Source organism: Stigmatopora nigra, chromosome 5 (genome assembly GCF_051989575.1).
Source record: "Stigmatopora nigra isolate UIUO_SnigA chromosome 5, RoL_Snig_1.1, whole genome shotgun sequence".
Taxonomy (NCBI): Eukaryota; Metazoa; Chordata; class Actinopteri; order Syngnathiformes; family Syngnathidae; genus Stigmatopora; species Stigmatopora nigra.
The window spans coordinates 3640086-3665579 of record NC_135512.1 but is presented as its reverse complement, the minus strand read 5'-3'; the positions used below and the strand labels follow the sequence as shown (position 1 = coordinate 3665579).

The window sequence follows — 25494 nt, the reverse complement described above, 5'->3', positions numbered from 1 at the left end:
ACGTGCTGACTGGGCGGTCAGTCCCGGCTAACCCTGACCCCGTAGTCCCAGCGCTTCACGGGACTCGCGTGAGGGATTAGCAAGGACCGCTGTCACTTACACCCCACTACCGAAAAAAAAATAAAAATACTCCGGCCTAGCGCAAAGAGACGACATTTACAGGCGGAGGTTGACGGATTTAGCTTTTCCTGAGCCCTCCGGGTGAAGAAAAGCACTTAAATGAATCAGGGGAAGGCATTACAGTTTTGATACGTTGTCGCCGCGTGTCTTTACGAAAGAAACGGGCTAACTCGGCGCCATGAATAAATGAGTGTGAGAATACACGATTTGACAGCGTTTACGTCAGTCGTACGTCATCGAGTGAGCGTCTACCGGATATTACCGTATTTTCACGACTATAAGGCGCACCGCATTATAAGGCGCACCCCCAATGAATGACAATTTTTCCATATATAAGGCGCACTGTATTATAAGGCGCACTGTCTATTTTGGAGAAAATTTAAGACTTTTAAGTGCGCCTTATAGTGGTGAAAATACGGTAATTGCTATTGACTTCCAGGTATGAAGCACTCACTACTTTACAGTCACCTCTAGAGCCAGCCATTGTTGATGTTTTGGATTTTTTTGTATAGAATCTTGAAGTGGGGGAGGAGCTATATGATGGAAGATTTTGTAAACTTAGATGGCATTTGCATATTTAACAGTATTGTTTCAGTTCAGGCGTTTGTGTTTTTTTAATATCCGACAGTAATGGTTTTTCGTTTTGGGTTTTCTGTTTTTTTCCATATATAAGGCGCACTGTATTATAAGGCGCATTGACTATTTTGGAGAAAATTTAAGACTTAAGTGTGCCTTATAGTGGTGAAAATACGGTAATTGCTATTGACTTCCAGGTATGAAGCACTCACTACACAGTCACCTCTAGAGCCAGCCATTGTTGACGTTTTGGATTTTTTTTGGTATAAAATCTTGCAGTGGGGGAGGAGCTATATGATGGAAGATTTTGTAAACTAAGATGGCTGATCTGCATATTTAACAGTATTGTTTCAGTTCAGGCGTTTGTGTTTTTTTAATATCCGACAGTGGTGGTTTTTCGTTTTAGGTTTTCTGTTTTTTTCATATATAAGGCGCACTGGATTATAAGGCGCGCTGTCTATTTTGGAGAAAATTTAAGACTTTTAAGTGCGCCTTATAGTCGTGAAAATACGGTAAGTTCGAACATGTTTTTTTAGATGTTGGATTTCGTAACTCTTTATCTCATTTAGATGCAATAAGACAGTCTAAGACAAAAAAGTCCAATTAGTTAAGAGATGGAGTCATGAGATGCCTTGACCTTTATAACCCGGAACTTTTGCTGTAGAAGTACTGACTCGTTACAGTCGGGTTCGAGCTAGCGCGTGCCTTTGGGGTTACTAATCGTGTTGGGGTGCGTCCATGCTGAAGCTTGATCAAAAGCCCTGCAGATGCGAGATGAAGGCAAGGCCCGAGTTGCCAAGTTAATGGTAGCGTTTAAGAACTTGTGCCTTTGAGGAGAAAAGACATTTAGAGTTTGGGGGTGGGCTTGGAAAAGGACGCCATGACGCTATTAATAATACACATTTCAAACCTGTCTAGAGTTGGAATTCATATTACTACACGAGTGTGGCATTTTTATGTCACACCTATTTTGGTAAGTTAGTTACATGATTGTTATGCCACATAAAATTTGAATTTATTGATTTTGATTGTGATTGTTATGACATTTTTTGAGTGTACCTGCCCATGATTCTTATGGCACATGATATTTTAACGTAATGTATTTTCAAGACTATAAGGCGCACATAAAAATCTTACATTTTCTCAAAAATAGACAAGGCGCCTTATAATCCAGTGCGCCTTATATATGGACCAAAACTAAAAATGTCATCACAATAAAATCAATTCTAAAACAGAAAATCAACACTCATGATTGACTTTCCCGGGCCGCAAAAAAATGATGCGGCGGGCCACATTTGGCCCCCAAGCCGCCACTTTGACACCAGTGCTCTAGTTCCTCGGGTCCCACTGCGGATCTCATATTCACCCACAATCAATCTACACGACGTTAACATCAACGAGGACTTGTTTTAAAGGCAAAAGCCAAGCAAAAACAAACAAACTGGAGCAAACATGTCAGCTTAGTCAACGAAGAAAAATGGAGTGCGGTCACTCTCTCAAATCAGCCGGAAAAACACGGCGTCCGCATTGGTTGCTCACATCATAATCGACCGATCGTGGCTGTCACGGGAAATCAAAGTCAAAGTCAAAGTGGTGGCTCGGGGGCCAAATGTGGGACGCCGGATCATTTTTTGTGGCCCGGGAAAGTTAATCATGAGTGCCGATTTTCTGTTTTAGGATTAAATTAAAAAGAAGAGTATAGATGTATATCACATTTTCTGATTTTCCCCCTTTTAAATCAATAATTGTCATTTTTTAATCATTTTTAACTGTTTTTAGTTAAAAAATAATTTGGGAAAATCTAAAAATATATTTAAAAAACTCTAATAAACATTGTTTTAGATATATGAAAAAAATAATATTCAGGGATTTTAATCCAGTTCTTTTAATCCATTCATTAAAAAAAAAAAACTAAATATATTTAAAATGGTCCGGCCCAAGTGAAATCAAGTTAACGCTAAAGCGGCATCCAATGTTGTGCATTTTTTGGGGAGAATGTTGGATAAAGTAAAGAGCAAGTTGTTATATACTCAAAATTATACTTTCACTAGTATATAACCCTACATTTGCCTTCACTCGTATGCCAAACTCTGACAAAAAAGTGCGACTAATAGTCCGGAAAATACGGTATTCTCTTCTCATCTCCTTTTCTGAACCATTTTATCCTCATATTCTAAATATTAAGCCCCAAGATGTGATGTAGGTGCCAATTCTTTATGATATCTTTGTTTTTAGGGAGGATTAAAAATAGTTCTTTACCTATAAAGGTAAACAAACCACTCATCCACTGTATTCTCCACACTTAATATAGAATATAGCGAACACCATGTATTAAAAACGACTCCAAAACAAATCTGCATTTCCTTGGAACAAAAAGCATCATATCATGAAAGCTATCTATTTCCCACCACCAAATTCTGCAGCATCCAAACAAACAAACGCCAAAAGCGCTCCGCTCTACCCGCAGGCTTAAAAGCGCGTCTACTCTGGGGCGCCTCGTTCCGATTGGCCGTATCTCACGGACGGACGATAGGACGTTCCGGGCGGTCACACTGGCGTGGAATGGGAAGGGATGGCGGGTAGTATATGGTTTGGGATGTTAATAAACAGGGGTTTAGTACTCACAGCTCCGAATAGAGAATATGCAGGTTGCCCAAATTGTCCGTGTAGTTGGCCGGACTGAGCCAAGGCAGAACCAACAGCAACAGAGCCTTCATGGTCGCCTCCTTCCCTAGCTGGCTCCCTCTTGGTCTTTTACTACACCCCGCCCCCCCTCGCTGCCACCCTCCAGCCCCCCCTCCACGTCTTCCTCTTCCACCTCCACTACTTTAACACCGGACCCCCCGTTTCTAGAAGCTCCACCGGCCCCTACTGATCTGGCCAGTATGGAAATCCTATTCCTTTTCCCTCCGCAGAATCGGACCGGAGGTTCGCTCCTCAGCCTCAGGCGGGCCAGAGGATGCCAGATGATGAAGTAGAAGAAGAAGAAAATGGTCCTACTGTGTTAGAAGAGGACAAAGTACAACCAGAAGAAGAAGAAGAAGAAAAAGGAAGAAGAAGGTGGCACATTTGGACGACAATCGGGGATGTGCAGCCGCCCCCAGGTTTTAATCTGCTCTGGGCAGCGGCCAGTTGTAAGAGGATTTGCACTCGTATGCGTGCGCGTGTTTGTCTGTGTGTGTTCCAGACAAGAGAGCAGGCTGTGACTTATACTGCAGTAGAAACCAATGAGGAAGAGGGAGGAGGGGAGGAGGGGATGCTGATGAGATGGAACGGACCAAAAATATAGTGAGAGGGGAGAAGAAGAAGAAGAAGAAGAAGGAGGAGGATGAGGAGTGAGTGGGGGGAGGAGGGGCTACCTGGTACAAAGGACACTATTGGTTCTTTTCTCACACGCGTACGCACGCGCGCAGGCAGACCCGCACACGTGTGCAATCTCCGCATTGGACTCCGGAGGAGAGAGAGAGAGAGACAGAGGAGGAGGTGTAGGATGGAATAACCCCCCCCCCCCCCCCCCCCCCATAGCCTCTTCATCGATGGGCCGCTCACTGTGTAGCAGATTGGATTGATGGCGGGAATGAACCTGCCTATTGGACAGAGTGGATGTGAGAAAGAGACGACGACAGGGGGTGAAACACAAAGATGGCAAAGATGGGGGGGGGGGGGGGGGGGTGCAGGTGTTAGAATTGTAGATTAAAATACTACAGTCAAAAAGACATGAGGTTGTTGGATGAGGGATGGTTGATTCGTTTTTGAGGGACTGAGTGGTTAGGGGGGGATGGGGCTCAGAGTTCTGGGTTCGATTCCAAGGGGCGGATTTTCCTGTGTGGAGTTTGTTTGTTTGTTTTTCCGGGGCTTGTGTGGGTTTTGTACGGGTACCTCTTGTGCCCTGCGATTGGTTGGTCACTGATTCAGGGCGTTCCCTGCCTGGTGCCTGTAGTTAGCTCCAGCACCCCCTGACATGTACACTTTTAAATAGTCCCTAGGGATGCATTATTGGTTGTTCATTGAAATTATGCCCTGTGATTGGCTGGTCACCGATTTAGGGTGTACCTCGCCTGGTGCCTATAGTTAGCTGGGTTAGGCTCCGGCACCCCCTGACTTGTACACTCTAAATTGTACCTAGGGATGCATTACTGGTTGGTCATTGGAATTATGCCTTGTGATTGGCTAGTCACTGATTCAGTGAGTACCCTGCCTTGTGCCTGTAGTTAGCTGGGATAGGTTGTCAAGCACCCCCCGCGAACCATGTAAGGATAAGTGATTGGGAAAATGAAGAATGAAAGTTTAGTGCAGGAATTTTTGTTCAAATTTTTGGACGCCAATCGGAATCGATACAATAACAGCCGTCGGTTTTTGTAATTGCTTAACCTAACACAGATGTAGCATAACATATTTTATGAGCCGTTAGATATCACACATGCTTTAGCTCATTCTGCTTTCAGCAGGGTGTAAATAAACCAATATGCATAGACGTGCTTTGCTTATAGGTTGAATGTGTGGTTGATGAGGGGTACGTTGCATTTTTTAACGTCCGCGGGGGTAACGTGGTTGGAGTGCAGCCCTTGTAGGAGTGGTTTAATAATAGCTTTGGACATTAACGCGCCGAAAAACGTGCTCAAGTCCCAATTTTCTTTGTTAATTTCCTACCCTGAACATGACGATTCCTTCTCTAATTTACTTTGCTGTAATAATCACCCTGCCATATTGCTTATATTATCAATTTGACCAAAAAAGATGCAAATTTAAGCCATTTATGGTATGTGTGAGCTCAATAATGCATGATAGACCCATACAAAAAAACGGGGAAGATATAGCATCCATTTTATATTCATCCCATGCTCCATCCGAACTATTCAAGTAGGAATCAACAAGCGTGAAGGCACTAACACGAACAGATGGAACGGCGCGGCGGTCTGGGCCATGACAACACTTGACCCGCTGCCAGATTGCGGCTTGACGGTGGCGTAAGCCCCTCCCACTGCGAGCAACTGGGGGGGTGTCGTATGAAGTAATGCTTTAATAATTGCTTCACGAGGTATAACACATGGTGTCAAACATAGGGTGTGCGGGCTGAACGAGGAACGACTTAAAACATATTTTTAAACCAAGCGCTAAAAGTATTGGACAGAAAACCCCCAAAAAACGCAGCACCAGTGTCACACATCAAAAAACACTTAGTTTCATCTCATTTTCTGACAAGCTTTATCCTCATTAGGGGGGGTAAGGGGGTGCTGGAGCCAATCCCTGATAAGTCCAGGCCAGAGGCTGGGGGACACCTTGAATCGGTGGCTAGCCAATCGCAGGCATAAGGAGACAAAGGACAACCATGCACACTCACATCACAATCTAGAGCACAGGTGTCAAAGTGGCGGCCCGGGGGCCAAATCTGGGCCGCTGCATCATTTTGTGTGGCCCGGGAAAGTCAATCGTGAGTTCCAACTTTCTGTTTTAGGATTAAATTCAAATGAAGAGTATATATGAATATTAAATTTCCTGATTTTCCACCTTTTAAATCAATAATTGTCATTTTTTAATCCATTTTTACTGTGTTTTGAGTTCAAAAATCCATTTGTCAAATCTAAAAATATACAAAAAATAAGCTAAAATAAACATTGTTTTTAGATCTATAAAAAAACGGAATATTCAGGGATTTTAATCCAGTTCTTTAAATCCATTATATTAAATTCCCTGATTTCCCCCCTTTTAAATCAAAAATTCTCATTTTTTAATCAAATTTTCAGTGTTCTTAGTTCAAAAATCCTTCGCAACCTCTTTCAATATGACCTCACCCCGAAGTTATTACACAGAAGGGATTGTATGTCGTGATACCGCAAGTTTAGAGTCCTGATGGATGTGGGAAAAAAACCTGTCCTATCCTCATCCATCCATACAAATAACAGAAAAGCAAAACTCTAACAAAAACAACCAAATCATCTCATTTTCAATAAAGAGCCAAGCAGGCGAGACTCTTTGGGTATTCCGCTGGTGTGCGATAAACTATCTTAATCATCTCCCAGGCCTCCGGGCCAGCCGCTTGCTAATGAGCGTTAATGAAAACACAGCCCGACCAAAGAGGAAACCAAAACACAGTGCTCTTAAATGTTGGATAAACATGGGAGCTGTGTTAGTTTGGATGAAAGCTTTCCCTTTTGGGCACAGAAGCAAAAGTTAGGCAATTTATAGGAAAGTGCTTGGTCAGGGCAATACAGGACAGATAGGAGGAAATACGACTATCTTACATGGGAGCTTAAACTTTCTCTATGTATATATAGTAGTATTTTCCTGATTTGAGTTATTGGTGCTAGATTTAAAGCACAAATGAACTCACGTCTCACTGCAGCAAAGACAAAATAGATAAATATAGTAATATAAATAAATAAGAGTATAGGAAAATGCAATTACCGTATTTTCACGACTATAAGGTGCACCGCATTATAAGGCGCACCCTCAATGAAGACATTTTTTCCATATATAAGGCGCACTGTATTATAAGGCGCACTGTATTATAAGGCGCACTGTATTATAAGGCGCACTGTCTATTTTGGAGAAAATGTAAGACTTTTAAGTGCGCCTTATAGTCGTGAAAATACGGTAATTGCTATTGACTTCCAGGTATGAAGCACTCACTACACAGTCACCTCTAGAGCCAGCCATTGTTGATGTTTTGGATTTTTTTGTATAAAATCTTGCAGTGGGGGAGGAGCTATACGATGGAAGATTTTGTAAACTAAGATGGCATCTGCATAGTTAACAGTATTGTTTCAGTTCAGGCGTTTGTGTTTTTTAATATCCGACTGGTAGTTTTTCGTTTTCGGTTTTCTGTTTTTTTTCCATATATAAGGCGATGTGGATTATAAGGCACGCGGTCTATTTTGGAGAAAATTTAAGACTTTTAAGTGTGCCTTATAGTTGTGAAAATACGGTAATTGCTATTGACCCCCACTGTGGCCCTCTGTGGAATAGTTTGGACACCCCCGCTGCGGGAAGTAAAGCATCAGTCTCCTTACCTGCTCTTGATGTGATCCTCCATGTCCCCCCGGGCCAGGACTTGAGAGCAGTGATCCTTAAAAGGGCAAATCACACTCAGCTTGTCCAGCAGTTTGTGCACCAGCAGGCTAGGTTTCCTGCAGGTCTGTAGCATGAGGGGTGCCCGGCACACTGGGCAGAAGTCACTCTCAAGAAGGAAGCTGGTGAGACACTCCCGACAGTAGGTGTGTCCGCAAGGCGTGTCCAGTGGCCATATCAGTGGTTGCAGGCAGATGTGGCATACCAGGTCGTTGTCTACTTCGTCTTTGTAAAGATACTCATGGTTTTCTTCCAGCTGGTGGCTGTGGCCACACGAGGTGCACAAGTCCGGTGGCGGGGACTGACGCCCCGGGTCCGGCGAGGTGGTTGGCGGAGGCGGGGCGTCGTCCATCGCCACGCTGGGTTCGGAAGGCCCGCTGAAAACGGAGGGATCAGTTGTTAAGAATGGGGATGTTAGGTTTTTGTGAGTGGTCAGTGGAGGAATGGAGTCATTCGTGTAACATATACTCAAAATATAATTCATACAAAACCACACACATTAATTAATTGGCCTATCTTAAAAAATTTTTCATAATAAGGCAATGATAAGGCTCACCGGATTATAAGACACAGTAGTAGTAGTAGTAGTAGTAGTAGTGGCCATAGTAGTAGGAGGAGGAGTAGAAGTATTAGTAGTAATAGTAGTAGAAGAAGTGGTAGTAGAAGTAGTAGTTGTAGTAGTAGAAGTAGTAGTTGTAGTAGTAGAAGTAGTAGAAAAAGTGATAGTAGAGGTAGTAGTAGTAGTAGAAGAAGTGGTAGTAGAAGTAGTTGTAGAAGAAGTGGTGGTAGAAGTAGTAGTAGAAGAAGTGGTAGTAGAAGTAGTAGTAGAAGAAGTGGTAGTAGAAGTAGTAGTAGTAGTAGAAGTAGTAGTAGTAGTAGAAGTAGTAGTAGTAGTAGAAGTAGTAGTAGTAGTAGAAGTAGTAGTAGTAGTAGAAGTAGTAGTAGTAGTAGAAGTAGTAGTAGTAATAGTAGTGGTGATAGAAGTAGTAGCAGAAATAGTAGTGGTAGCAACAGTAGTAGTAGAAGTAGTAGTAGTGGTGGTAGAAGTAGTAGTAGTAATAGTAGTGGTGATAGAAGTAGTATTAGAAATAGTAGTGGTAGAAGCAGTAGTAGTAGAAGTAGTAGTAGTAGTGGTGGTAGAAGTAGTAGTAGTAGTGGTAGAAGTAGTAGTAGTAGTAGAAGTAGTAGTAGTGGTGGTAGCAGTAGTAGAATTAATAGTGGTAAAAGTAGTAGTAGTAGAAGTAGTAGTAGTGGTGGTAGCAGTAGTAGAATTAATAGTGGTAAAAGTAGTAGTAGTAGTAGTAGAAGTAGTAGTAGTGGTAGTAGTAATAGTAGTAGTAGAAGGAGTAGTAGTAATAGTAGTAGTAGAACTAGTAATAGTAGAACTAGTAGTAGTAGAAGTAGTAGTAGTAGTAGAAGTAGTAGTAGTCGTAGTAGTAGTCGTAGTAGTAGTAATAGTAGTAGTAGAACTAGTAGTAGTCGTAGTCGTAGTAGTAGTAATAGTAGTAGTAGAACTAGTAGTAGTAGTAGTAGTAGAAGTAATTGTAATGGGATATCACAAGGAAAAGTCACTCAAAGAAATACAAATGTATATACGTACACAGGAAAAAATAAACTCCAAAAGAGGTCATTTTAACACCGGGCACCACTTTCCTACCTGTCGTCAGAGTCCGCTAGCGCATCGACGATTGTACGTGGGCACGTGACAGTCAGCCTGTCCAGCAATTTTTGCACCAGGAGGCTTGGTTTGTCCCTGTTCCTCAGCAGGAGTGCTTCATGGCACACCGGGCAAAGGTCACTCTCCAGTAGGCAGCTTGATAGACACTCCTGACAGAAGGTGTGCCCGCAGGGTGTGTTTAGAGTTTGATCCGGGGGTTTTAGGCAGATGTGGCACATGGCCTCTTCCTCCAGAGGTGGCGCCGAGGCCTCCGCCATTGTGAGTTGAGGATGTGCTTCTGATTAGATCCAAGTAGGCGGACACAGCCCCAAGACATTGAAGTTCGGGAACTTTGCTAAGGAAAGACCAGGTTTGGAAGATTAGTAAGGTAATAAACACAATTTGTATACATTAAAGTCGCAAGCTAAATCTTTCAAGATCCCTCAGTGGTTGCACTTCGACTCACTTTAACCCACAGGTGTCAAAGTGGCGGCCCGGGGGCCAAATCTGGCCCGCCGCATCATTTTGTGAGGCCCGAGAAAGTAAATTATGAGTGCCGATTTACTGTTTTAGGATCAAATTAAAATGAAGATTAATAATTTTGAATAAATTTCCTTATTTCCCCCCTTTTGAAATGGTAATTGTCATTTTTAATCATTTTTTTCTGTGTTTTTAGTTCAAAAATAATTTTGTAAAATCTAAAAATATATTTAAAAAAAGCTAAAATAAACATTGTATTGGATCTATAAAAAATGAATATTCAGGGATTTTAATCCAGTTCTTTTAATCCAATCATAAAAAAAAAATCAAAAATTGTCATTTTTGTAATCATTTTTTTCTGTGTTTTTAGTTCAAAAATAATTTTGTAAAATCTAAAAATATGTTTAAAAAAAACTAAAATAAACATTGTTTTAGATCTATAAAAAAATGAATATTCAGGGCTTCTAATCCAGTTATTTTAATACAATCATAATAAAAAATCAATAATTGTCATTTTTTTAATCATTTTTTTCTGTGTTTTTAGTTCAAATATCATTTTGTAAAATCAAACAATTTATCAAAAAAGGCTAAAATAAACATTGTTTAAGATCTATAAAAAGATGAATCTTCATGGCTTTTAATCCAGTTCATTTAATCCATTTATAAAAAAAAAAATCTAAATATTATATCTAAAATGATCCGTCCCACATGAAACCAAGTTGACGTTAACGCGGCCCGCGAACCAACCCGATTCTGACACCCTTGCTTTACGTCATACGGAAAGCGGGCCGCGAACAGATGGGCTCCGTCAGACAAACGTCACCTTGGCAACGGGCGTCTTCACGGGATGCCACAGCGTTTCGGGACCCCGTGGTTCGGACTTGGCCGCAGCATGACACCGTTAACCAAAGGAAGGAAATAAGATCCCGCCCGCTGTAAGCTGTCAAATGACAGCCTGATTTGATGATACATGAAACGCTAAGTGGGATTTTCCGTGTTTGAATTCAATTTTCTGCCAAATGCGCAAACGGGAGGCCATCCAATTTGAACCTAAAAAGCTCCAAGCCCGCTAATATGGGATGCAATCTTTTAAAATGGCTGTCACCGAAGGGAAATAACAATGTTAACTCGCTCATAGCCAATCAGAGTGCAGGAATTGACATTGAATTATCAATAGCAAATAGAAGCCAATGGGATGAAGCAGATAATTTTTAAAAACTATATATTTTTTAGTTTATTTCCATTTAAAATGCTGTGAAAACTCTTTTTTTGAATGTGATTATTTTTTTTTAAAATTGCACTTTAATATAAAATAATAACAAATAAAATAAATGATGTATTTTGCTGTAGTTAAATCTTAATTTAATGATATGTTTCAATACAAGAGTGTTAAGAATGCAAATTTTTGGTTTATTATGTCTAAAAATTAAAAAATGGAATATTTGACAACGATATTTTTATTTCATTTATATTTATGTTTCATTTAACAACTAAAATATAATCCGAACAAAAGAAATAAAAGGAATTTAATCAATTGGTTTAGCATTTCAAGCAAAAAATTAGCTTTTTATGTATATTTTTATTACCTTCACATAAAACAATAATCTCAAACTTTAAAAAAATAGATTAAAACTTTCTCTACACATCTATAATCTTCATTCAAATTTGCTCATAAAACACACAAAAAAAATACTTTTGCGGGCCGCACAAAACGACATAGCGGCCCAAATCTGGCCCTCCGCCCGCACCTTTGACACCAACTTTACCTAAAGTGTGCAGGTTAATAAAAAAACACAATACAAACATAAAATTACTCCATCCAATCAGATTTCTGCGGCTCTCAACTCCCTCTTAAAAAAAATTAAAAATGGCAGCTTAATGGCTTACAAGCTGCATGTGGAATGAAAATAAAGCAATAAAAGTCTTTCCTCAAGCACACCAACGCAAGTCCAGACACGCACATGGTGAACACGCATGCCTTTGCAGAGCGTGCGAAGAGAAAACGGCACGGTCCGATAAGGCGTTGGTTCAATTCTGACGTTTAATCAATAACTCACAATGTGGTACACAAACACTTATAGAGTGCAAAGTAATCACTCTTTGCTTTGTTATTTGTAATAACAAAACCAGGAAAACTGGCGGTACTTTGTTTTAGAGCAATGGGGTAGGGAATCTATGGCTCGGGAGCCATATGTGGCTCTTTGGATGGGTGTATATGGCTCTACGCCTTTTTAAAATCATATTTTTTCTTCATTAGAGTCTTCTATTATTGATTAGCAACAGTGAAATAATGTTTTCAAAAGAATTTAGACTTTTTTTTTTACTTTTAAAGTGGTGGAATGAATAATAAATGTTCACATTTTCATGTATTTTAATTTTTAAATTCGGAGTATGGCTTTCAAGGAATAATGTTTGAAAATATGAATTGTTTATGGCTCTCTTTGTCAAAAAGGTTCCCAAAAAGGGCCATTTTAGATATAATATTTAGATTTTTTTATTTTTATAAATGGATTAATAGAATTGGATATATGGTTGGGAGCAACTAATTTTTGGGTTTATTCTTAGAATTTATTTGATTTTATTGTATTTATTTTAATTTATTTATAATTTTTTTATTTATAAAGAAATAATTGAATTTTTTTATAACAAATTTCACAAAATTAAATGAACCATTGGACCATTTTAGATATAAAATTTAGATTTTTTTAATATAAATAAATATATAAAACAACTGGATTAAAATCCCTGAATATTCTTTTTTTATAGATTTAAAAAAATGTTTATTTTAGCTTTTTTTTAAATATATTTTTAGATTTTACAAAATAATTTTTGAACTAAAAACACAGTAAATTAAAGTTACGATTGTAACAAAAAATATCTTCCTGACGAATAAAGTCCAATCACATTGATTTTGAAATTCCGCAAACCATGTGAAGTATAATTGGAATGCTGCCAAAGAAATATGATATGAAATATGATATTGAAAAAGCTCAGAATGTCCTCTATAGAGCACAAAAGAAGTTATGCGATTGGATGATATTTAGGTTCACAAATGTCCTCTACAGAGGACAAATTCTAACTACTGATACTCAGGAGGACATTATGTGGCGAGCATACTAATAAATCATAATCATATCATTGGCATTAATGTGTTAATCATATGTCAATTAAGAAATGCCTTTTTTACGCTTCTTCACAAAACACTCATCAGAAAGCACCTATCTATTTAAAACCCGTGAGCCGTAATCTGTTTCCTAAAATAGAAGAAAATGTACTTTTTAGCGCATAAAAAGGTACAGAGAAACTAATAAGATCATTCCAGAAAGTCTTCAAAACGACAACAAGATAACAAGATGGCTGCCCTAGATTGGATTTTTGCTAAAAGTACATTTTTCAAGTACCTGGCAGTTTATTTGATGCATGAGTAAGTGAACGTTTACTCGCGGCGACAAATGAACGTGAAGCGAGCCAAAATGTAATCAAGTCGCTTTTGTTCGGGCATGTTTTTGGATGGCGGAAAATTCCAGGAAAGCATACTTGATTTTCTCCTTTTTTTTTTTTTAACCGATGAATTACAAACAGACCTAAAAATCTCGTAAATGAACTCCATGGCGATTGACGTCCAATCAATTTGAAGTGGGCAGGCAGGCAGCGAATGAACAATCCCTGTTCAAATGGAATGGAAGTCAATTGCTAATAAAAACAATCGGTGCCAGCCCTCCCAGTTCAAATAGATTGGATGTGAATAGCATAATTCAGATTATTGATTATTCAGATATTTAAAATGAGCACATCTTATTTTTGAACAAAAACATGTTCTTTTTTTGGTCAAAACTGGCAAAAATTAGCTGCAAGTGGTAGTGACAGGCGTCCACTTCATTTTAAGGGGGAGGTTCGGTACTTTAAGTATATATGTTCATTCGCTATCTAAGTCACATTTCCAATAGATTGGACACCTCCTAATAACAAACTCGCTGGCAAACCTCCCAGTTCAAATGGATTGGTCGTCTACTAGAACAAAATAATTCAGACTACTTAGAATGAGCACACACTTTTTCACTAAAAAAAAGTATATGTATGTATATGTACGTATATGTATATCTATTTATATGTATATATATATATATATATATATATATATATATATATATATATATATATATATATATATATATATATATATATATATATATATATATATATATATATATATATATATATATATATATATATATATACACACACACATACATAGATATACATATACATACATATACATATACGTACATATACATACATATATATACATATACATACATATATATATACATATACGTACATATACATACATATACATACATACATATACATACATATACATACATACATATACATACATACATATACATACATATACATACATATACATACATATACATACATATACATACATATACATACATATACATACATATACATACATATACATACATACATACATATACATACATATACATACATATACATACATATACATACATACAAATACATACATATACATGCATATACATACATATACATACATATACATACATATACATAATATACATAAAAATTATATATATCTATAATTTTTATATGTAAAAATAATAGAAGCAATCATGCTAACGTATTAGCTGCAAGTGACAGCAACGGGCGTCCAATCCATTCAAAAAGTAAGGATTGGTACTTCAAGAACAAGTCTTCATTCACTGTCCCACTTCCAACAGATTGTAAATCTCGACAAATAGCCACAAACGATCGCTGCCAACCCTCCCAGCCCAAACGGATTAGACCTCTCCTCCCGACAAACTCCTTTGAACCAATACTGCCGACCTTCCCATTTCAAACAGATGACTTCTGAGCAGAAACATTGCTTTTTTTGGGGCTCAACAAAAGGCCTAAAAATATGACAAATATCTTACTATCTCAAGACGCCATTACAATTCAGACCGTTTAGAATCATTTACTACAACTCCATTTTGAAATGGGAACACTGTCATGGTCAAGAACAGGCAAAAAAATAACAAAAATGTCGACTTACATGACTTCATGAGCAATGCGGTTCACCTGGACAGGTAAAAGTTGTAACACTAAACCACAGGAGAAAGGGAGGACTTTGTTCCAGTCCGGCCGTGGCGGCTGAGAAACTTTATCCCGCCAGTGCAGCTGAGGGGGGTAAGGAGGGGGTGCCGGATTGTCAAAAACGGCAGAAACTTCGTAGGCGGCGGCTCACCTGAGACTTGGAAAGGTGAGTACGAAGCAGGAAGAGAAACGCTGAAGGGGCGGGGCTTGCCATACTGTTGGCCAGAAGAGAACTGGACTGACCTGATTGCCCAGCGGGGGGAAAGAAAGAAGACAAAAGACAAATTGAACAATGGTGTGTTTGAGGAATGTTGGGAAAGTCAAACATGATTTTTTTTGAAAAGTCGAAATGTTATAAGTCCAAAAAATGATCAGGTTGTTTACTCTTTGAGGGTATTTTTTTTTAATTCGCAATCACAAGCCACCAATTGGGGATCGAACCCAAAATGCTGTAAATCAATTTTACGTAGAAGCATCGCAGGGGGTGCTGGAGCATATCTTAGCCAACTATGGGCAACATTAATGTTAGATCAACCAATTACAAGATGCAAAAATGTGATCTTAGTATTATGATTCTTCTTATTCTTGATAAATGATGATGATAATAATAATAAAATATATATTTTTAAAACATAATAATGATAAAAATAATTAAATCTACAAAAAAAACATAATAATAATAATAATAATTAAATTAAAATAAATTATAACTATAGGTATAATAATGATAATAATAAAATTAAAATAAATAATAACTATAGTTATAATAATGATAATAATAAAATTTAAATAAATTATAACCCTAATAATAAAAATAATGATAATAATGAAATTAAAATAAATTATAATCATAATATTAAAAATAATGATAATAATTTAATTAAAATAAATTATAACCATAATAATAATAATGCTAATAATAAAATTTAAATAAAGTATAACAATAATATAATAATGATAATAATAATAATCATCATCCTCATCCTCCTCCTCCTGCTCATCATCATCATTAATTATAATACAATTAATAATAACAATAATAATATCTTTTAAAAATTAGCTTTGGCTGCCTTTGACAGTGACAGACAACTCGCAACAAATTCAACATGTACAAAACTCCATCATATTTGACTTGCCGTGTAATTTGAATTCATTGGTTAAAAAAAATCCCATTTATATTTCTGGACATTTATCATTTCTTTCTGCCAGAAATGAACATACTTGTATTTTATGACTATTTGTTTGCAAACGCAATTGCTGGCTGATCTGCTTACAAGGCATTTCAGAGGAGAAATGTTGTCTACATAACGTCAGTAATGTGCTTTTTTTGAGTCCAAATGTGCATCCAAAACGATAGGCGGGCACCCAAGGCTCATAAAAGTGACAAAATGACAAATGTTCCCCATCTGGAAACGACAATCGGGACCACAACAGCGTTACATTACTCATCTTTACGCCATTTCTACAATGACGCTTAGTATGTCACTTCACCTAATTCGCTTATCAATTGTTTTGTGTCCTTTTATCACTTTGAATTCAACATTTTTTTTGTTAAATCACTCAAGGTCACGCTGTGATAAAATATTTTTTTTTTTGTCCAAGGAGGCAGGAAAGCAAACGATAAAAAGTTTTCATAAAAAGATAGAGTAAATAAACATTGTCCCTCTGCAAAGGGAGTGATAAAGAAGATTGAAAAAGATGAAAAAATATCTGATGTATGAATAGAAAACACGCAGTCCAATTTTGAGTTATGTCGTCGGTTTCCCGTTTGAATGGGTACTCGGACGTTTGGTCAGCGGACGTTTGTTCACCGGACGTTTGGTCGCCGGACGTTTGACATGACATAGTTTGAAATCAGCTCTCAAAATTATATTCATGAGAGACAGAGTTTAATATCTAAATATCTACTGTTGAAACCAACTCTCAAAATCATGTTCACACAGGCGACCAAACGTCCGGGAAACCAAACGTCCAGGTGACCAAATGTCCGGGCGACCAAACGTCCAGGCGACCAAACGTCCAGGCGACCAAACGTCCAGGCGACCAAACGTCCAGGCGACCAAACGTCCAGGCGACCAAACGTCCGGGCGACCAAACATCCGGGCGACCAAACGTCCGGGCGACCAAACGTCCAGGCGACCAAACGTCCAGGCGACCAAACGTCCAGGTGACCAAACGTCCGGGCGACCAAACGTCCGGGCGACCAAACGTCCGGGCGACCAAACGTCCGGGCGACCAAACGTCCGGGCGACCAAACGTCCGGGCGACCAAACGTCCAGGCGACCAAACGTCCAGGCGACCAAACGTCCAGGCGACCAAACGTCCAGGCGACCAAACGTCCAGGCGACCAAACGTCCAGGCGACCAAACGTCCCGTCCCGGTTTGAATGCAATCAATTTCCCATTTTTTTCGCTGACTCTTATCACATTTTTAGAAAAAAAGCTAACGTAATTCCAATACATTCAGAATTAATTGCTATCCGCCTGCTTTAACATTCCATAGACTTCCCATATTTATGCCCAGTTATTAATAAACCCTCATCCTCTCTTATCATCTCATTTGCATGACGGTGATAAACTAGGCCAGTCCATTTGACACCCGCCTGCTACTAACGTGTTTATTGAAAGATTTATCAGTCTGCCGTCGACTTTTCCACCCAGAGAGGAGTGTCCGAATTCCTGCTTGTGAACACCGTCACGCATGGTCACCGCCACTTATTTGGCAATTTGTCACCTGTCACGGCCAAAAACAGGAGGGAAAGTAGCATCGGAAGCTCAAAGAAAGACCCCTTGGGTGTCCAGATCAGAATTTAAGCATTTAGCGGTAGTCACCACGACTCCAGAGACGCAACTAAGGACAGGCGGCAAATGAAGATGAATCCAGCTTGTTTCGCATCTTTTCAGAAGCCTACCTATGACCAGATGTAAAATATACAAGCAGAGGGTCCCCGGTTTCGCCGGTTTCACCTACAAAGCCTCTCCAAAAAAACCTTCAATCCAAAAGCAAGTGATTTTATCGATTTTATTTTATTTATGTGTTAAAGTGGCGGCCCGGGGACCAAATCTGGCCCCCCGCATCATTTTGTGTGGCCCGGGAAAGTAAATCATGAGTGCCGACTTTCTATTTTAGGGTCAAATTAAATTGAAAAGTATAGATGTATATTAAATTTCCTTATTTCCCCCCTTTTGAATTAATATTTGTCATTTTTTAATCCATTTTTTAGTTCAAAAATCATTTTGTAAAATCAAAAAATATATAAAAAAGCTCAAATAAACATTGTTTTAAATCTATAAAAATATTCAGGGCTCTTAATCCAGTTCTTTAAAACAATTTATAAAATAAAAATCTAAATATTATATCTAAAATGGTTCATTTTTTATTTAAAAAAATCATATTTTCTAGTATAAATGCCCATTTAGAAAAATATCATTTGTTCTTTTCAAACTTTGATGCGTTACTTCAATTTTCATAACTATTTTTTGGACTATAAATCGCATTTTTTGGGTAGGCAATTTCTTTAGGCTCTAAAATTGAGGCAATAGGCAGCCAATGTGTGTGTATTTGAGACTAATCATCAATGGCGTGCAGTGCATTTTAGTACCTGAGCCTTTCAATAAAGACTTCATCATTAGGATCCGTGACTAACTAATTAAAATTGCCCTTAAACATGTGCTAATCCCATTGGAGGCCTCCCTTAATCCAAGAGGACTCCACGCTAACGATGAAGCGCAAATGAAGACATAAAGTGGATCGATAAATCAATGGTAGGAGAAAGAAGAGGGCGGCCTTACCAACACGAATCGCATTAACAATTCAAGAGACGGATGGATGGATGAGTTCAAGTCAAAAGCGACGGTAAAATATGGCATAATTCATTCCCTCTGTGTCATTTTCATCAAAGCCCTCATCATTATGCTAAATTATTCGAATAAAAACGGCCGTCGACAAAGCCGTTACGTAACACGGCGGGCGGTGAAAAGGTAACAAATGGCGCTCACGTCGTCATTATTTGTACTGTCTCGTCGGAATGATTCATTTAGTGTGAAAATCATCTTTATAGAGGGGTAATTGTTTTCAATTTTCCTTGTCAAAGCTCCTGACGTATTGCCGGTTTTGCTTTATTGCCAAGTGAGGCGCTAAGTCGTTAGCATTGCCAGTCGAAAATGTGAGGAACTGATCAATTACTATCAGATGACCGCTCAATAATATTGAAGGCCGGTCGCTCCTCTTTAGCTATTGATAAAGAGTGTGTCTTTGACTGTCTTTGAGGCATATCAGGGAGCATCAGAACTGATGGCGGGTTTTATCAACAATGGGTAAAAGCATTAAAACTGTTGTAAATCTCTTTCAAAATATATACCTATACCTCTCCCATACCCATATCTCTCCCATATCCATACCTCTTCCTCTCCCATACCCATACCTATACCTCTCCCATACCCATATCCATACCCATACACATACCTAGACCTCTCCCCTTCTCATACCTATACCTCTTCCTCTCCCATACCCATACCTCTCTCGTACCCATACCCATATCCATACCCATACACATACCTAGACCTCTCCCATACCCATACCTATACCTCCCCCATACCCATACCTATACCTCTTCCTCTCCCTCTCCCATACCCATACCTCTCCCATACCCATACCTCTCCCATACCCATATCCATACCCATACACATACCTAAACCTCTCCCATACCCATACCTATACCTCCCCCACACCCATACCTATACCTCTTCCTCTCCCATACCCATACCTCTCCCATACCCATACCTCTCCCATACCCATACCTCTCCCATACCCATACCTCTCCCATACCCATACCCATATCCATACCCATACACATACCTAGACCTCCCCATACCCATACCTCTACCATACCCATACCCTTACTCATACCTATACCTCTCCCATACCCATACCTCTTCCTTACCTATATCCATATCTATATCCATACCCATACACATACCTAGACTTCTCCTATACCTCGACCATACCTCTACCATACCCATACCCATACCCATTTCTATACCTATACCTCTCACATACCCATACACACAAACATACATGAACACACCCATGCGTATGTTTTTGCATCTATTTTCAGCAAGAATTATGAATTCATATTAGTAACATTTATATTCAACTCCATTGTTTTTCCATTCTCAAGTGCAATTTTGATCTTCATAACAGGCTAATATTTCTCCGGCTTACTATGTCGATCACAACCTCCTCACTGATTAAAATTCCCCTATCTACCTCCCTCACTTTGTGGATTTTTTAGGGGGGTGTTTAGTTGCATAACCCCACTCAAGGGATACATGGAAGCGCATCAATTGATAGCTCAGACGCCGCCGTGAGGATAACATCTTAAAACGCAAGATGACAAGCATCCAGTAAGAACAACGCTCGGGGACGGCTGGTGATTTATGTGCCGTGCAAACAAATTAAAAGGCGACACGAGAAATAGAAATAAAATTATTCATCACAGCGGAAACTTTTTTTAAGTAAACAAATTCTAGAACTACTAAACAACACATTTCAAATGACATGACCAAAAAATAAGATGTATTTTGCATAAAACGTAATGTTTTCTTAAGATTTTCCCTTCAAAGTAACACATTTGTACTCCCTATACGTTATTTTTAATGACTTTATTTTGGAGTACCGTATTTTCAGGACTATAAGGCGCACTCTCAATGAATGACACATTATTTTTTTTCTATATATAAAGCAGACTGGATTATAAGGCATATTGTATATTTTGGAGAAATTTTAAGACTTTTAAGTGCGCCTTATAGTCAGAAAATACAGTAAAAGTCGCATTTTTTGGGTCGACAATTTCTTCATTTTAAATCAAAATAAAAAGTAAAACATAGTAAAATGACTGCCTGATTAGGCATTTATTAACATAACAGTTTTTATGGTAACTATAACCTAAAAAAAACAGAAAAAAACGCACTTATAGTCCGGAAAATACGGTATATAAAAGATAAAATTAAATAAAAATATAAATGAATTGATTTTCTAAACCTTTCATGCCGTTTTTGCTTTTTCTTCAATAACAGTTACTGCAAAACCTGAAATATTTGACAAATAAAAGACAATTTTATACCTACATAATCCAGTAAAGGTCATAATTCTATGCTTTTAAATTCTTCAAAAATTCTGGCATTCATGTGAGCAAAAAAGCTGTATAGTGAAACAAAAGATTGTATTTTTCTCCTCCTTATTTTCATGTCCCAGACCCATCACCCCTAAAAAAAACTCCTAGAGTGGTATTACGCCGAGGGTTGCCATTAAGCTTTTTAGCCCCAAGCGATCGATGCCACGCACCAGAGGGCTGCTTATCTCCTCTCTCCTGCCTTCTTATCACCCGAACAAAACCCGAGAAAGTGTGTGAGAGAGAGAGAGAAAGACACTTTTGTTCTGATGGGGTTGTTGGCTTTTAATTCAAGGCACACACATTTTTTTGCCGCCTTTGGAATTGTCACAATTCTCCTTTGACAGCCAGGAAATGATTTTTTTGTGGCCAGAAACTGCAAAAACAAGTCAAGAAGCAACCTTAAAAAACCCCGGCGAATGCGGAGGGATTAGACCAGGTGTCAAAGTGGCGGCCCGCGGGCCAAATCTGGTCCGTCGCATCATTTTGTGCGGTCCGGGGAGGTAAATTATGAGTGATGACTTTCTGTTTTCGGATCAAATTGAAATGAAGAGTATGGATGTATATTACATTTCCTGATTTTCCCCCTTTTAAATCAATAATTGTCATTTTTAATCCATTTTTTCCTGTGTTTTTAGTTCAAAAATCATTTTGTAAAGTCTAAAAATATCCAAAAAATAAGCTCAAATAAACATTGTTTTTAGATCTATAAAAAATTTAATATTTAGGGATTTTAATCCACTTCTTTTAATCCATTTTATTAAATTTCCTGATTTTACCCCCTTTTAAATCAATAATTGTCATTTTTAATCCATTTTTTCCTGTGTTTTTAGTTCAAAAATCATTTTGTAAAATCTAAAAATATCCAAAAAATAAGATCAAATAAACATTGTTTTTAGATCTATAAAAAATTGAATATTCAGGGATTTTAATCCACTTCTTTTAATCCATTTTATTAAATTTCCTGATTTTACCCCCTTTTAAATCAATAATTGTCATTTTTAATCCATTTTTTCCTGTGTTTTTAGTTCAAAAATCATTTTGTCACATCTAAAAATCTATTTAAAAAAGGCTAAAATTATTTTTTTTAGATCTATAAAAAAAAAAAATATTAAGGACTCTTAAACCAGTTCTTTTAATCCATTTATAAAAAAAAAATCTAAATATTATATCTAAAATGGTCCGTCCGGCCCACGTAAAATCAAGTTGACATTAAATCAATCTTTAGATCATATAGTATATAAAAATAAATGGACGGTTTCATATCCAACTGCACATTTTCTGTGTCTGTATTCTCCCCCTCTTGCTACTGTGACAATGAAATTTCCCTATCTAATCTAATCTAATCTAATTTCCCCTCAATTCTGGAACGACCCATATATACAGTATATATTTAGAAAGAGAATATTACTACTGGGGTGTTAGGATTGAGGTCAGGTTTTTAACGCCAGCGTGATAGTGAGACGGGAGATTACCGACGTTATCTAAAGCTCAACAACAACAACAACAGCGGCTTATTCGTACAGAGGAACACGTTTGCAGTTTTCCAGCATTTCCACCTGTTTTTCTTTGTCTTATTTTTGGACCTTTTTTATGGTCACGCAGAGTAAACTTTCAGAATTTAAAACATGGTGGTTGTTTGTGACGTGTTATCGCCTTGAACGTGCATAGTTTGAGATTTGAGCCTTGAGCTTTTTAGTTTCTCTTTGTTGTGGCAGGAATTGCATCTACATCGGGAAAAATGGGATAAAAAATGTGATATTTTTATGTTAAAGTCATAAATGTCATCTTTTCGGACAGAGGTGTTAAGCCTAATTCATAATAATAATTTAATTAATCAAGCCATTACGAGACTTGTTTCTTATTTCTTAATAATTTAATTAATCAAGCCATTACGAGACTTGTTTCTTATTTCTTGCAATTTAGGGAAAATTGGGTAAAACATGACATTTTCAGACATTTTTTGTTTTTAAAAAAATATTAACCCCTCTTTTTAAAAAAATAAATAAATTAGGATTAAATTGGAGTCAATTTACAAATTATGTTTGAGTCTTTGATTACAAATTTGAATAGCAGGACAATAAAATGTCCTCCAGTTGTGTAAAGAGCCGCCACTCACCCCCGGCAGTTCGCCTTTACCCGCAATGCGCCCGACTTAATTGCCCCGGTTAACCTTAAAGTCGCTCGGCTGAATGAAATTGACAAGCTGTCAAGCGCCATTACTTGTCGGCGCAGAACACTTTGGGTCATTTTCCGCCGATCCCCGACTCGTTTTTCACGTTTAGTCGAGCGCTAAAGCTGACGTGGCAAGTGAAAACTTTTTTTAAATATATGCTCTATTAACAATTTATACTTAAATACTACGTCCATAAAAAATCATAAATTAATATATTTTAACTACGAGTTACAACAAAGTTTTTTTGCAAAAAAAATCCCAAAAATCTTAATATAATATAATTTTAATCTCATACCAATAGCATAACTTTAATTCCATACTTCCAGTACTGCTTGTTTTTATCGTCCTACTTTATTCTCGTCATAATACTACAACTTCTTTTAATAGTACAACTTTTCATTCTCCAACTTTTATAGTACAACTTTAATCTGCATGTCCTATTTTTTTAAATATTTTTTTCCTCTCTTGGCCCTAATACGCCATCGTATGATCAGTACCCAACGTTACATAACTCCAAATATCAAAAGATATCTTTTGGACACTTGCCCCCCCCTCCCCTCATTTTTTTTTTCATAACTGAGTCAAATGAAGTGAACGCTTTTGGAAAAAAGTCGGCGGCGTTTCACACGTCCTCGCTAGAGGCGGCGTATGAATAATGTAAAGATAGTTATGCATATGCATCAGTTCCAGTGTAACTTGAAGGGAAGTCCCAAGTGTTTTTGTTCTATAAATACATCTCTGGATCCTATAGACTTCTATGTGTATACTATACGCCACTTTATGGATGAATACTATGCTTCCAAAACTTCTCTGCCACTTATTTGCCTTGTAAAAATTCAACTTTATACTATAAAAGAAAAGTATACCATTCATCATTACAGTAATCCCTCGATTATCGTGGTTAATGTAGACCAGACATGGCCACGATAAACCGCAAAATAGGGTCACCCCCTATTTAAATAAAATAAATAAATTATTAGTATTTTTTTTACTTCACTCTGTGAATTTACACATTTTTCTGAATTTATAAAATGTTTTTAGGTAAAAAAATGTCACTCAGAAACAAATCTGCAATGTATTGAAGTCGCGATACTTGAGGGATTAGTGTAGTCTAGTCTACTCTAGTCTACTCTAGTCTACTCTAGTCTAGTGTACTCTAGTCTACTCTAGTCTAGTGTACTCTAGTGTACTCTAGTCTAGTGTACTCTAATGTACTCTAGTCTAGTGTCCTCTAGTCTAGTGCACTCTAGTCTTGTGTACTCTAGACTTGTGTACTCTATTCTACACAAGTCTAGTGTACTCTAGTGTACTTTAGTCTAGTATACTCTAGTCTACACTAGTCTAGTGTACTCTAGTCTACTCTAGTCTAGTGTACTCTAGTCTAGTGTACTCTAGTCTAGTGTACTCTAGTCTAGTGTCCTTTAGTCTAGTGTACTCTAGTCTTGTGTACTCTAGTCTAATGTCCTCTAGTCTAGTGTACTCTAGTCTAGTGTACTCTAGTCTAGTATACTCTAGTGTACTCTAGTCTAGTGTACTCTAGTCTTGTGTACTCTAGTCTAGTGTACTCTAGTCCAGTGTACTCTAGTCCAGTGTACTCTAGTCTAGTGTACTCTAGTCTAGTGTACTCTAGTCTAGTGTACTCTAGTGTACTCTAGTCTAGTGTACTCTCGTCTACACTAGTCTAGTGTACTCTAGTCTAGTGTACTCTAGTCTAGTGTACTCTAGTGTACTCTAGTCCAGTGTACTCTAGTCCAGTGTACTCTAGTCTAGTGTACTCTAGTCTAGTGTACTCTAGTCTAGTGTACTCTAGTCTAGTGTACTCTAGTCTAGTGTACTCTAGTCTAGTGTACTCTAGTCTAGTGTACTCTAGTCTAGTGTACTCTAGTCTAGTGTACTCTACCCTACCCTACCCTACTCTACTCTAATCTACTCTAATCTACTCTAATCTACTCTACCCTACTTTAATCTAATCTAATCTAGAGCCTAAACATGCATGTTTTAGGGATGTGTGAGGAACCCAGAGTATCCGGAGAAACCCCACGCAAGCTCCACACCCTGAGAACCAAACTGGACTCAAACCCTCGACCCTAGAACCGTAAAACCGATGTGCTAACCACCCAC

The 25494-nt window shown here is 38.0% G+C and overlaps 1 protein-coding gene across 3 annotated transcripts in view; it reads right to left on the bottom strand.

Moving 5' to 3' along the window:
- The window catches only part of lnx1 (ligand of numb-protein X 1), a 34420-nt gene extending 19242 nt beyond the window's left edge, over positions 1-15178 (bottom strand). The window contains exons 1-3 of one of the 3 annotated variants that reach the window (XM_077717644.1): positions 14985-15178; positions 9422-9776; positions 7707-8141 (exon numbers count right to left, since the gene is read on the bottom strand). In XM_077717644.1, the coding sequence (XP_077573770.1) occupies positions 7707-8141; positions 9422-9699 (713 nt within the window). In that variant the 5' untranslated portion in view covers positions 9700-9776; positions 14985-15178. Of the gene's footprint in view, positions 1-3321; positions 3484-7706; positions 8142-9421; positions 9777-14984 lie in introns of those variants that run through there. The other 2 variants (XM_077717643.1, XM_077717646.1) reach the window with 2 other exon arrangements.
- Between the last annotated feature and the right edge of the window lie 10316 nt (positions 15179-25494).